The 13,011-nt window shown below is 42.7% G+C and overlaps 1 protein-coding gene across 1 annotated transcript; it reads left to right on the forward strand.

Annotated features, from left to right (window-relative positions):
• Positions 1-11,385: 11,385 nt before the first annotated feature.
• Positions 11,386-11,837, forward strand: LOC311121557 (putative ribosome biogenesis protein RLP24; the record flags this gene model as incomplete). Its single annotated transcript, XM_084196030.1, has 1 exon — positions 11,386-11,837. A coding segment is annotated over exon 1 (414 nt), but the record flags the coding sequence as incomplete, so codon positions are not given.
• Positions 11,838-13,011: the final 1,174 nt, after the last annotated feature.

Below are 13,011 nucleotides of genomic sequence, written 5' to 3' on the forward strand. Positions count from 1 at the left end.
GTCCCTGCTGCGCCTTGTCCTCCTCCTCCACGGCTCGTCGATGGTGGTCTGGTTTACACCGTCCGCCGCCTGCTTCGGTCCAGACGGAGGGGTAGGGGTCTCCAGTACCTCATTGACTGGGAGGGCTATGGACCTGAGGAAAGGACCTGGGTGCCAGCTAGTCGGATTGTGGATAGGACTCTCATCACCGCTTTCCACCAACGGCATCCTGATCAACCTGCAATCCGTAGGGGCCGCCCCAGAGGGGTCCCTAACCGTCCTGCCCGCTCGGCTTCCTGTCCTGTGCCTGATCCTGTCTCGGGACCTGTCCCATCTCCCGACCACGGCCCTCCGGCTTCCTCCGAGGATGAGGACGTTCACTCGGACCGTTCGGAGGAGTTCTAGCCCTCCTCCGGCTCCCCTCCTCCCGCCCGGCGTGGTGTTGCTCTTGGGACTTCTGGGGCCGTCCCTTGGGGGGGGGGTTCTGTCATGAGCCTCTCACTCCACCGGGTTACCACCTTAATTTTCTTCCACTCTGCTCACCACTCTCTCTACTCAGCCTAACTAGCTCCACCTGTCCCTGCTCTGCTCTGCTCTAATTACTCTGCCAGCTGCGCTGCATTACCCACTACCTCTCCCAGTATTTAAGGCCCTGTCTTTCAGCTGTCCGGTGTCAGATCGTCTGCAAAGCTCACACCCGGAACCTGTTTGCTCGCGCTTCTGGCTCACCCTGGTTTTGTGACCCCGGACCTGCCTGATTTTTGGATACTCTTCTGCCCCAGGAGATCCAGACCTGCTTTCTGCCATAACGACTCCTGACTACTCTTCAATCCCGGTAACTCTGACCAGCCTTCTGCCTTGCTACTACGTATTTTGGATTTCCCTTGAACTGTACTGCTGCCTTGTTTCATTCCGCCCTGTTGTGTCTGTGTCTCCCCCCCCCAGGACTTCTGGACCACCCACCACCGGCTTCATAGGACGCTTCGCTGCCACTGGGGGGGGCACAGACCCAGCACATTGGACGGGATCCCTGTTACCCCTGGAGCCTTCATTCACTCCCTACTTCCCTTTTCCCTTAAGTTTTAATAAACTTTCTGGTGTGACGCAATTGTGGTCCTCTGGTCGTCTGTCTGAACCGTGACACTATGCAACTGTGAAACCAATAACAGAAAACAGGATGTGAAACTAGACACTGAGAAACATGTCCCCACCGTATGTGCCTGTATAAGATGCATATTTGCCCAGCAACAGAGTATTTGTGTCTTCTGAAACCAGTGTGAAATAGATCCAGGAAGAAACAATAGGTTGCTGTGCAGCTAACAGAGACATATGATAGTTGCCTAAATATGGGCTAGGAGCTTTCTCATTGGCCCACTTAGGGGCGTAGTAGAGGTATACAAAACGTTGTGCATTGTATTATTTTCAGAGCTCTCAATGAATAAAGAATGACCATTGCAGTAAGGGGTCTGTTGAATTTATTTAAACTAGAGATTTATACCTCTGGGAATTATTCAAAGATTTAAGAAGTGTTTGACTTCAACCATTGAGATAACAAAATTCTCGTGACAACCACAGAGTATCTGTATAGGAAAATCATTAAGAGCAAACTGCTGCCAATCACAGTGTAAGGCGCAACATTTTGCGGGTGAGGAGAGCTCGTTAGAGGATAGAGGATGCTTGCCTTGAAGAGCTGGGCATCGTGTTATGACCTGCATTATCTGAATTAGGCCCACAGAATTATACCTACGGAGGAGCGACTTCTATGGAGGAACTTTGAATGTCTGAACTTCAGAGTTGGTTTAACGTTGGACCAGAGCAGATGTTAGCTAGCTAGCTAACAACCTTGTTTGTGCAGTGCAGTGTAGCACTAGAATTAAAAACAGGTCCTACCTTTATGTCGTTAATAAATCCAATGTGAAACGTGGTGACTATAGTATCCTTAACTAGCATTGAAAAAGTTCATCCATTCTTCTCAAATTAAACATATCTCCCTAATTTCTGAATCATGCTTGTAACGTTGTCAGTAGGATACAGTATCCTATGCTTCAGAGGGGAGGAGCAGGTAGTTTCCACACGCACACCCACTGGCAAAGATTTCCATTCCAGCTGGCAGGCAGAAACTGGAATACGTTTCTAGAGTGAGCTTTGTTGCGATTTTGTGGGACTGGAGAAAAATACCCGGAAAGTAAAATAAGGTTATTACCTGGATTACATGCTTTTAAAATAACTGCTGTTCCTGAAAATTATAGAACACTTTAGTTTCCGGTTCTTTTTAACGTTATTTTTCAGTTCTGTTCCCTGAACCGGTTCCAACCCTATATATATTATTTGGGTGTAGGTCATGCTTAGCCTAATAAACTATAAAGGGAAATAAATAAACTTTTTAGTAATTGAATGAAATGTTGTAATCTGATCTCGGAATGCACGGTATGCATGGTACTGGGGAACAGGAAGTTCCGGGCAGGCGGCACCATTCTTCACAATAAAGAACGCGCCAGAACTGTGCAGTCAAGAAGATAACCTTTGTGTCCGTTTCTATTTATTACTACAGGTATGTAATAGCACGTTTAAACTTTCTAATGTCGAAAGAACATGTCATACCATGCTAGGTAACACATCCGTTAAGGTATTATCACGTTTGGTAAAAGTTTGATGTGTTATTTTTGTGTCAAACCAAGTGAAGAACGTGATAAAAACTATTTTACAAGTCACATAGCTAGAGACTTTGGGTTTGTCTGAGTGGATGTACATAATTTCTCATGGTAATTTAATAAATAATCAATTTATTTGAGATTTCTGTGTTCGTTTAGCATATTATTGGTTTTGTGTAAAATTCCCAAGCTGGTAAAATGGCGGCTACTCTCGGTCAGCGTCAACGGACTTCAGTGAGGACAGTGCGGGTGCATCAGATAGAGACAATTTCACGGTCGCACTACTGTTTTGAAGCAGAATGTAATGATTATCAGTTTTCTACATGTGTACTAATATTCAGACACATTCTGTTGTTTCTGTCTTCATCAATAAATGTTGCTATGGTGTGAACAGGAAATACAATTGTTTTTTGATTGAAGTAATACAGTGAAGACAAGGTTATTAAGGAAATTAGCACACAGTGCTGTCTAAAACAAACTGTAACCTTGTACTAAATGGATTTTGAGTCATTTATGCATTTATCTACTATAGGTTAGGTATTAGCTCAAAAGTATTGTGGAGCTCCTGCACTTTAATATAAACAGTACTGGCACCCAAAATGAGTATTAGCACCTATTTCAGTCCAAGTCAAGCACTGAATTACATAATTGAACAAGAAAAAAGTGAAAATATTTTTAGAGAATAAAGAAAATGCCAGAACTGTGAAGACAATAACTTTTGTGTCCGTTTCTCTTTATTACTACTGGCCGATTCAGGTAAGTCTGAGGCCGGTAACATCAACTGTGAGGACAACCCCCAGCCTGCCTCTCTCCTTCCACGCTGAGTCCAAACCTACAGTTACTGGGTCCTGATTGTGACAGTGGAGTCCAATTTACTGCAGGATCCAGAGATGGCATCAGTTAAGCTGGAAGACTGCAGTCAAACACTGGAGCTGAATGTCATCATTAAAGATGAAGAAGAGGAGAAGAAGATTGGGAAATCTGTTTCTCACGGTAAGAGGAGGTTCTAACTAAGTTTGTTGGACATGATTTGGAAAGGCACACACACCTGTCTATATACAGTGCATTCGGAAAGTATTCAGACCTCTTTACTTTTTTGACATTTTGTTACGTTACAGCCTTATTGTAAAATTGCTTAAATTGTTTTTTTCCCTCATCAATCTACACACAATACCCCATAATGACAAAGCAAAAACAACAACAACTGAACAATCAAATTTACATAAGTATTCAGACCCTTTTCAGACCCTTTACTCAGTACTTTGTTTAAGCACCGTTGGCAGTGATTGCAGTTAAAGTCTTAATGTGTATGACGCTACAAGCTTGGCACACCTGTATTTGGGGAGTTTCTCCCATTCCTCTCTGCAGATCCTCTCAAGCTCTGTCAGGTTTGATGGGGTGCGTCGCTGCACAGCTATTTTCAGGTCTCCAGAGATGTTCGATTGGGTTTAAGTCCCGGCTCTGGCTGGGCCACTCAAGGACATTCAGAGACTTGTCCCGAAGCCACTCCTGCGTTGTCTTGGCTGTGTGCTTAGGGTCGTTGTCCTGTTGGAAGGTGAACCTTCGCCCCGGTCTTGAGGTCCTGAACGCACTGGAGCAGGTTTTCATCAAGGATCTCTCTGTACTTTGCTCCAATCATCTTTCCCTCTATCCTGACTAGGCTCCCAGTCCCTGCCGCTGAACAACATCCCTGCAGCATAATGCTTCCACCACCATGCTTCACCATAAGGATGGTGCCAGGTTTCCTCCAGACGTGATGCTTGGCATTCAGGCCAAGAAGTTCAATCTTGGTTTCATCAGACCAGAGAATCTTGTTTCTCATGGTCCGAGTCCTTTAGGTGCCTTTGGCAAACTCCAAGCGGGCTGTCATGTGCCTTTTGCTGAGGAGTGGCTTCCGTCTGGCCACTCTACCATAAAGGCCTGATTGGTGGAGTGCTGAAGAGATGGTTGTCCTTCTGGAAGGTTCTCACATTTCCGTAGAGGAACTCTGGAGCTCTGTCAGAGTGACCATCATGTTCTTGGTCACCTATATAGACAGTTGTGTGACTTTCCAAATCATCTCCAATCAATTGAATTTACCACAGTTGGACTCCAATTAAGTTTTAGAAACATCTCAAGGATGATCAATGGAAACAGGATCCACCTGAGCTCAATTTCGAGTATCATAGCAAAGGGTGTGAATACTTATGTAAACAAGGTATTTCTGCTGTTTTATTTTTAATACATTTGCAAAAATGTCTAAGAACCTGTTTTCACTTGGTCATTATGAGGTATTGTGTGTAGATTGATGAGGAATTTTTTTATTTAATCCATTTCAGAATAAGGCTGTAACGAATAAAATTGTGGAAAAAGTCAAGGGGTCTGAGTACTTTCCTAATGCACTGTACATATCCAAAAGTGGACCTAGAAGTTTGTCCTTAAATATCTATTGGGAGCCCATCTGGACCTTCCGCCTAACCTCCCTTCATATTGAAAATAGCATCAGATATTTCAACACCATCCAATTCCTTTTCCAGATCCAATTTAGTGTCTTCTGAAATAGAGGGAGAATCAAGACCTGACTAGTTCAGTTCTCAGGAGATTCAGAGTTGTAAAGTGTGTTGTAGTAGGAAGCAAATGTTTGGTTTATTTCTACAGGATCCATTGATAATTGTCCTTGTAAATTATGAATTTCATTAAAGGCTGAATTTTACTACTTAATGTGCCAGGCCAGCAATTTACCAGGTTTTTCACCTTGATCATAGAAGGACTGTTTCAGCCTCGTTAAGCTGTTTGCAGCCTTTGAGGTGGGAAGTTCTTCATACTGAGCTTTAAGACCAAATCATTCCTTGTTTACTTCTACTGAGTTATACAAAAAAGCTTCCCTCTCCAATTCTCTCATTTTGCTCTCCGTCTCTCATTTTCTGATTTATTAGATTTGAAACTGGTAAAACGTATAATTTGCCCTCAAATATGTGCTCTATATTCAAATATGAATTCTCCCTTTTACTCGCGTTCTGAGTCCTCCAAGGTTCACATAGATTTAAGTCCTTAATGAAATGCTGTAATTTCTTTCTACTCTGCGAGTGGGAAGTGTCTAAACCAGAGGAGCGATCTAGATGAAGATCAAGAGTGCAATTAAAGTCCCCTGCCATTAGGACCTTACCAGGAATGGAGGCTATCAATAGAAATACATTCTCAAAGAATTTGGGATTATCATCATTAGGACCATAAACATTAACCAGATTAATATGCTCCTTCAAAAGAGTTCCCTGTATCTAAATGTATCTTCCAGCTGTATCAGTTATAATAGTATCCACTTGGAATGGAACAGATTAGTGAATTAAAACTATAACACCATGAGAATGAGAGGAGGAACAGGATGCTATTACTGGCCCTTGTCATCTCCTGCATACTTTAAGTAGCTCATCCTTCAACAAGTGAGTTTCTTGTAGGAACACAATAGATGAATGAAGTTGTTTAAGCCTAGTAATAACCTGTTTTAAACTTGGATAGTTTACAAACTCCACAGACATTCCACAAAGTACATTTAAGTTTTGCTAGACGGAAGCCACTCCTCATGAAAAGGCCCGCTGGGAGTTTGCCAAAAGACACCTAAAGGACTCTCAGACCATGAGAAACAAGATTCTCTGGTCTGATGAAACCAAAATTGAACTCTTTGGCACCATCCCAACGGCGAAGCATGGTGGTGGCAGCATCATGCTGTGGGGATGTTTTTCAGGGACTGGGAGACTAGTCAGGATCGAGGGAAAGATGAACGGAGCAAAGTACAGAAAGAACTGAAAATAGCTGTGCGGCGACACTACCCATCTTACCTGACAAGCTTGAGAGGATCTGCAGAGAAACTCCCCAAATATATCCGTCATACCCAAGAAGACTTGAGGCTGTAATCACTGCCAAAGGAGCTTCAACAAAGTACTGAGTAAAGTCTGAATACAATTTTTTATTTTTTTATTATTATTATTTTTGCAAAAATTGTGTCATAACACCTAGCGGTCAAAAAGGGAAATGGTTCCAATCATTTTTCCTTTTTATTCATTTTAGAAACACTTAAAATAATGGCTGTGTTTCGTGTAGGCTTACCCTGGCGTGACTTTTAGCAATATTCGGCTCTATTTCCTCTCAGATTATAAAACTCTAATTATCATCAAAGTAGACATCATGCAAAACAACAACACTGCAAGCTCCTGCACGTCATCTCTAGCTGTAACCTTTGATAACAGGTATTGTGTCAATTTAAAACTACTTAACTGTGGTGGCAGGTGCAGTGATGACCGCTGAGAAGGAGCTGAGTGTAGAGGGAAGCAGTGTGGTGAGGGAGGTTATCGTCTAGTGTATAAAGAGGGATACGTCCTCCAGTAGCTCAGAGATGGAACCTGGTGAGAGTGAGGATGAATTACCTGCAGTGAGGAACTCCGAGTTCGGGCCTCGTTCCAAGGATGATAAGGATGATTCTGGCCCAGTGGGAGTGAGATTTGTAGAGAGAATGGATACATATGTGGTGTCAGGTTAGGTGGAGAAGAGGTTGGGGACTGTTGAGTTGGTGAAGGTAACTCTGAGGGGACTCGTGATGATTTATTGTTTCTCCTCTGTCCAGAGGGAGCGGGCGCTGCGGATTACGTGATTAGAGACAGGAATTGTGACTTGAATTGCTCTCCGGAACAGGGTGGCATTGAAAGGAGTGATAACGGGGTTAGGTTTAAGTGTTGAGGATGTGCAGTTGAAATGGAAGATTCCAGGTGTCTGTGACGCCCTCCGTTTGGTGAGACGTAGATCCGGTTTAGAGCGTGGGGAAACAGAGAATACATTATCTGTCATGCTGGATTTTGAGTATCAGTGTGCAGGAGGGCATGAGATGAGAAATGTGTGGTATCAGTGGAGAATGTTCTGTGTGTTAGTTGTGGGGGTGCTAACGGGCTGGAGATCTGAGGTATCAGGTGAGAGAAATGCAGATTGAGGTTGCCAGGGTTACAGTAGTACAGAAAGTGTTGTAGCAGAAGCAGTGAAGAGAGTGGTAGAGGAAGATGGGTACAGGGTGAGGGATCTTGAGAGGATTGCTATGAGTAGGCAGAGACCAAGAGAGAGTGATGGGAAGAATATGTGCTTCAGTAAGGTGGGCTTTTTAGCATTTATAGCAATGGTTTTCAATTGTACTGCAGAAATGGATCAAAAAGTCCCAGAAAATAGAGGCTGTGGTGGCAGCGGCAGAGAAGTACTTGCGATTGCGAGGATTTACTGCAGAACAACTGTAGGGGGGTGTTGAGTGGTAGTGGTCTGGCGTAGGACTAGATAGGGTTAAATAGTGGAATGGGGTGGTGGGTTTTTGTCATGGAAAATCGCCATGAAGGGACTCAAAGTCAAACTTAAATGAATCATTATTTTTTATCAGCAAGCTGGAGAGGTTCCAACAAACTTAAAAGCACCATAGTACACGTCGGTCTGGAGCTCTGCCGGGGCAGTCCCGTTAGTTGTCCTATATACTGCTTACACAGACAAGTTATATTTACATGATTTAGCTTATTAATCATTAACATTTGGTTCCTGCATGAGACCGACCAATACCTCACAAGGCTTCTTCTCTCCAAGCTGAGACCTTGAAACTGAGATATCCCTTTTGGTTCCCAGAACAATGTTCTGGGCATATTGCCAATTGGTCTGAGGAGGTCAGTCACCTGCACGAACCAATAACATTTTCCCTCACATTTTTTAGAGCGGGCTAATACTTGGCAGGGAAATGTTGTATTAATTACCGTATCAATAAATTTAATGTATGTAGTCTGTGAATGGCCTCACACACCAGTACAGTAGGTGGTAGTGATTTCTCCTTTGGTAGCATTTCTCCTTTGCCAAGATAATCCATCCACCTGACAGGTGGGGAAATATCAAGAAGCTGATTTAAATAGCATGATCATCATTACACAGGTGCACCTTGTGCTGGGGACAAGAGTAGCTGAGTAGGTGCTTGGCAGCATCTAATGGGGATCCCTAACAAATCCAAAAATGACACTCTAAAATGTGCAGTTTCTTCACACAACACAATGCCACAGATGTCTCAAGTTTTGAGGGAGCATGCAGTTGGCATGCAGACTGCAGGAATGTCTACCAGAGCTGTTGCCAGAGAATGTTAGGTTAATTTCTCTACCACTAGCTGCCTCCAATGTTGTTTTAGAGAATCTTGCAGTATGCCCAACCAGCCTCACAACTGCTGACCACCGTGTATGGCGTTGTGTGGGCGTGCGGTTTGCTGATATCAATGTTGTGAACAGAGTGCCCCATGGTGGTATCGGGGTTAAGGTATAGGATGGCATAAGGTATAGACAACTAACACAATTGCATTTTATCGAAGGCAGTTTGAATGCACAGAGATGCCATGACAAGATCCTGAGGCCCATTGTCCTGCCATTCATCCACCTCCATCACCTCGTGTTTCAGCATGATAATGCACAGACCCATGTCGCAAGGATCTGTACACAATTGAACATGCTGAAAATGTCCCAATTCTTCCATGGCCTGCATACTCACCAGACATGTCACCCTTTGAGCATGTTTGGGATGGTCTGGATCGACGTGTATCACAGCTTGTTCCAGTTCCCTCCAATATCCAGGAATTTTCCACAGCCATTGAAGGGGAGTGGGACAACATTCCACAGTCCACAATCAACAGCCTGATTAACTTTATGCAAAGGAGAAGTGTCCCGGAGGAGGCAGCGGCAGCTACCCACTTCTCCAGTGCTTCATTTGTAAATTGGGTGGTGCCGGAACCAAAAGTGAGCCCGAGAGGGGGGTGACCTGGGGGGCTCTGAGGTACCAGAACGGATAAAAACAAACAACCTTTATAACAAAGCATTGCATGCATTATCATGGCTTTCGCGTACGGGCATAGAGCAGTGGTGTGGAGCCACTTGCAGAAGTTACACACATGGAGTACATTTTTTGTAGCCTAGAGTCTGGGAAAAATGTGTTATTTTTATAAATGGATTTCATGCAATTCTACATAATTTTAGATGACTGGAGACTTTCGCAGAATCTTTTTTAATACCTCACAAATGACCAAAATGACAGGCTACTTTGACACTGAGAATCTGAGATCAATAAAAACGACCTTGTCTTGAATCCATCAATAGCCTAGGCCCCTAAGTGTGCAGAGAAACACATTGCACAATATGAGGAGGAAGATATAGTCCTAAAAAAGCTTTCCAGTTTCACTGACTCACCCAATGATGTGCAGCTCACTCACCGGCCAAAAGCTTATCTCTCTCTTGCTTTACTTTTTAAAACAATGCTGTTCACTCAATAGGCCTATTTGGAAGTTGTTAAATTGGTAACATACAGACATTAGTATTTTATTTTCAGCAGGATCCATTTGCTTTACAACCTGTGTTTTCCAGCAATTGTATTATAAATATTTGCGAAAGGCCTGTTTTGGCTGCATGCTGTTAACTGACAGATTTGCCACACGTTAGGCATGCCTTGTTTTTTTAGGGTGCATGACAATTACAGAGGAATCTAAATGTAATTACACAGTGGAAATTATTTTTCTTGCCACAAGAGGTAGGCTACCTGATTCTGGCAAATGGGTTCCGGAACCATAGACTACAAAACTGAGAGGTACCGGAGGATCCAGCTCAAATTAAGCACCACCCTTCTCATATAATGGGGTAGGGCCATCCCAAGGATCCCTGAACGCACGGACGGTTGCACCAATTCTTTTTTATAACTAAACCAAGATAGACCACAGCTGGTCGTTTCCAATGGGAACAGATGAGTCATAGTGGGCAGAGCCAAGCACGAGGTAGCGAGATCCTATTGGCGTGTTCTAGCACACATCTGCATATTTCTGTTAGGGATCGTTCAAAGTATTTAATATTACAGTACCAGATTCATATGACAAACAGTACCGGTGTAGCCTATTGTCATCTGAATGACTTGCATAGAAAACTTCTTAGTTTATATAATGATTTTACGAGCTAATTCCATCCAACAGTTGCCAACCATTATTGAGTGTCACTTCTCGCCACATTTAGGATCACCCTATATGGTATCGTGTTGCACCCTAGTCAGGATATTCCATCACATACTCCTTCTAAGATTAGCACCAGTGCCCCCCCCAGCTATCTTGGCCCGCATACCTTCTGGCACCCACCAGTGACAGAAATAAATACATGGAATGTATGTCATCCTCCAAATCCTTATGCAGCTCTCAATATTCCAAACATTAACTAATACTTTATAAAATACGGTAATATCAGTATGTAATAGCACGTTTAAACGTTCTAATATCGAAAGAACATGTCAAACCATGCTAGGTAACAAATCCGTTAAGGTATTAGCACGTTTGGTAAAGGTTTGATGTGTTATTTTTATGTCAAACTCAGTAACTTCAGTGCAGCAGAGAGACAATTTCAGGGTTGCACTACTGTTTTGAAGCTGAATGTAATGATTTTATAAGTTTTCTACATGTGTACTAATATTCAGACACATTCAGTTGTTTCTGTATTTATCGATAAATGTTACTATGGTGTGAATGGAAAATACAATTGGTTTTTGATTGAAATAATACAGTGACTACAAGGTTATTCAGGATAATAGTACATAGTGCTGCGTAAAACAAACAGTGACCTTGTACTAAATGGCTTTTGTCATTTATGCATTTACAGTACCAGTCAAAAGTTTGGACACACCTCTTCATTCAAGGGTTTTTCTTAATATGTACTATTTTCTACATTGTAGAATAATAGTGAAGACATCTAAAAGTGCTACTTTTGTTCGGGGCCTGTTTACCCCGGGCATGGGATGATGTTTGTACGTAATGACTGCAAGGTGTTCCGATTCTGCAAGTCAAAGTGCCACAAAAACTTCAAGAAGAAGCGTAACCCAAGAAAGACCAGATGGACGAAGGCATTCAGAAAAGCATCTGGGAAGGAGTTGACAGTTGACAACTCATTGGAGTTTGAGAAGCGCAGAAATATTCCAGTCAAATACAGAAGGGAGCTGTGGGGCAAGACAGTGGAGGCGATGAAGAAGGTGGAAGAGATCAAACAGAAACGACAGGCAAAGTTTATCATGAACCGGCTGAAGAAGGGCAAACAGTTGGAGAAGGAAGAGGCCATAAGCGAAGTGAAGAAGAATATTCACCTTATCAAAGAACCTCATGCAGGCAAAGCCAAACCGCTGGAAGAGAAGATGGTGCAGAAATGGGGGATGATGGTTAATCTGTTGCTTTCGATGTGGTTGGCTTCAACAACTAATTTCTGTGTGCTGTGTTTTTGTCTTTGAGATTTAACTGTTCCAAATGCAAGTCTTCAAACATACTGTGTATAATACAGAGGACATATGGGGCGGCAGGTAGCTTAGTGGTTAAGAGCGTTGTGTCAGTAACCGAAAGGTCGCTGGTTCTAATCCCCGAGCCGACTAGGTGAAAAATCTGTCGATGTGCCCTTGAGCAAGGCACTTAACCCTAATTGCTCCTGTAAGTCGCTCTGGATAAGAGCGTCTGCTAAATGACTAAAAATGTAAACTATGAAAAAACATGTAGTAACCAAAAAAGTGTTAAACAAATCAAATATATTTTAGATTTTAGATTCCTCAAAGTAGCCACCCTTTGCCTTGATGACAGCTTTGTAGAATCTTTGTAATCAACAATGTAGAAAATAGTAAAAAGAAAAAAAATCCTGGAAAGAGTAGGTCTTCTAAAACGTTTTACTGTATGGGAATTTGGGAAGGCCTGCTATAGCTTAAGTACCGGCATCTCAAATATCTAGTGCTTGAGCTCCTGTTCCTCTTATAGAATGTTAGCTCAACAGTATTGTGGAGCTCCTGCACCTAAATATAAACAGTACCGGCACCTATTTCAGTCCAAGTCAAGCACTGAATTAGATGATTTAACAAGAAGATATATAATATATTTTTAGAGAATAAAGAAAGTGCCAGAACTGTCAAGACAATAACTTTTGTGTATGTTTCTCATTGTTACTACAGGACGACTATAATTAAATCTGAGGCCGGTAACATCAATAGTGAGGACAAATCCAACCTGCCTCTCTCCTTCCACACTGAGTCCAAACCTACAGTCACTGGGTCCTGATTGTGACAGTGGAGCCCAGTTTGCACTGCAGGATCCAGAGATGGCATCAGTGAAGCTGGAAGACTACAGTCAAACACTGGAGCTGAATGTCAACATTAAAGATGAAGAAGAGGAGGAGAAGATTGGGAAATCTGTTTCTCATGGTAAGAGCAGGTTCTATCTATCTAAGTTTGTGTTATTCATTCCAACTTCCCACTGTGCATGAAAAGTTGCAGTAGAACTGTTTCAATGAGAAGGTAAATATTATTTCATGCTACTGACACTTACATGGTTTGACACCAGTATTGCCAGCATTTG

Source organism: Coregonus lavaretus (assembly GCF_964263955.1).
Source record: "Coregonus lavaretus genome assembly, contig: HAP1_SCAFFOLD_90, whole genome shotgun sequence".
NCBI lineage: Eukaryota > Metazoa > Chordata > Actinopteri > Salmoniformes > Salmonidae > Coregonus > Coregonus lavaretus.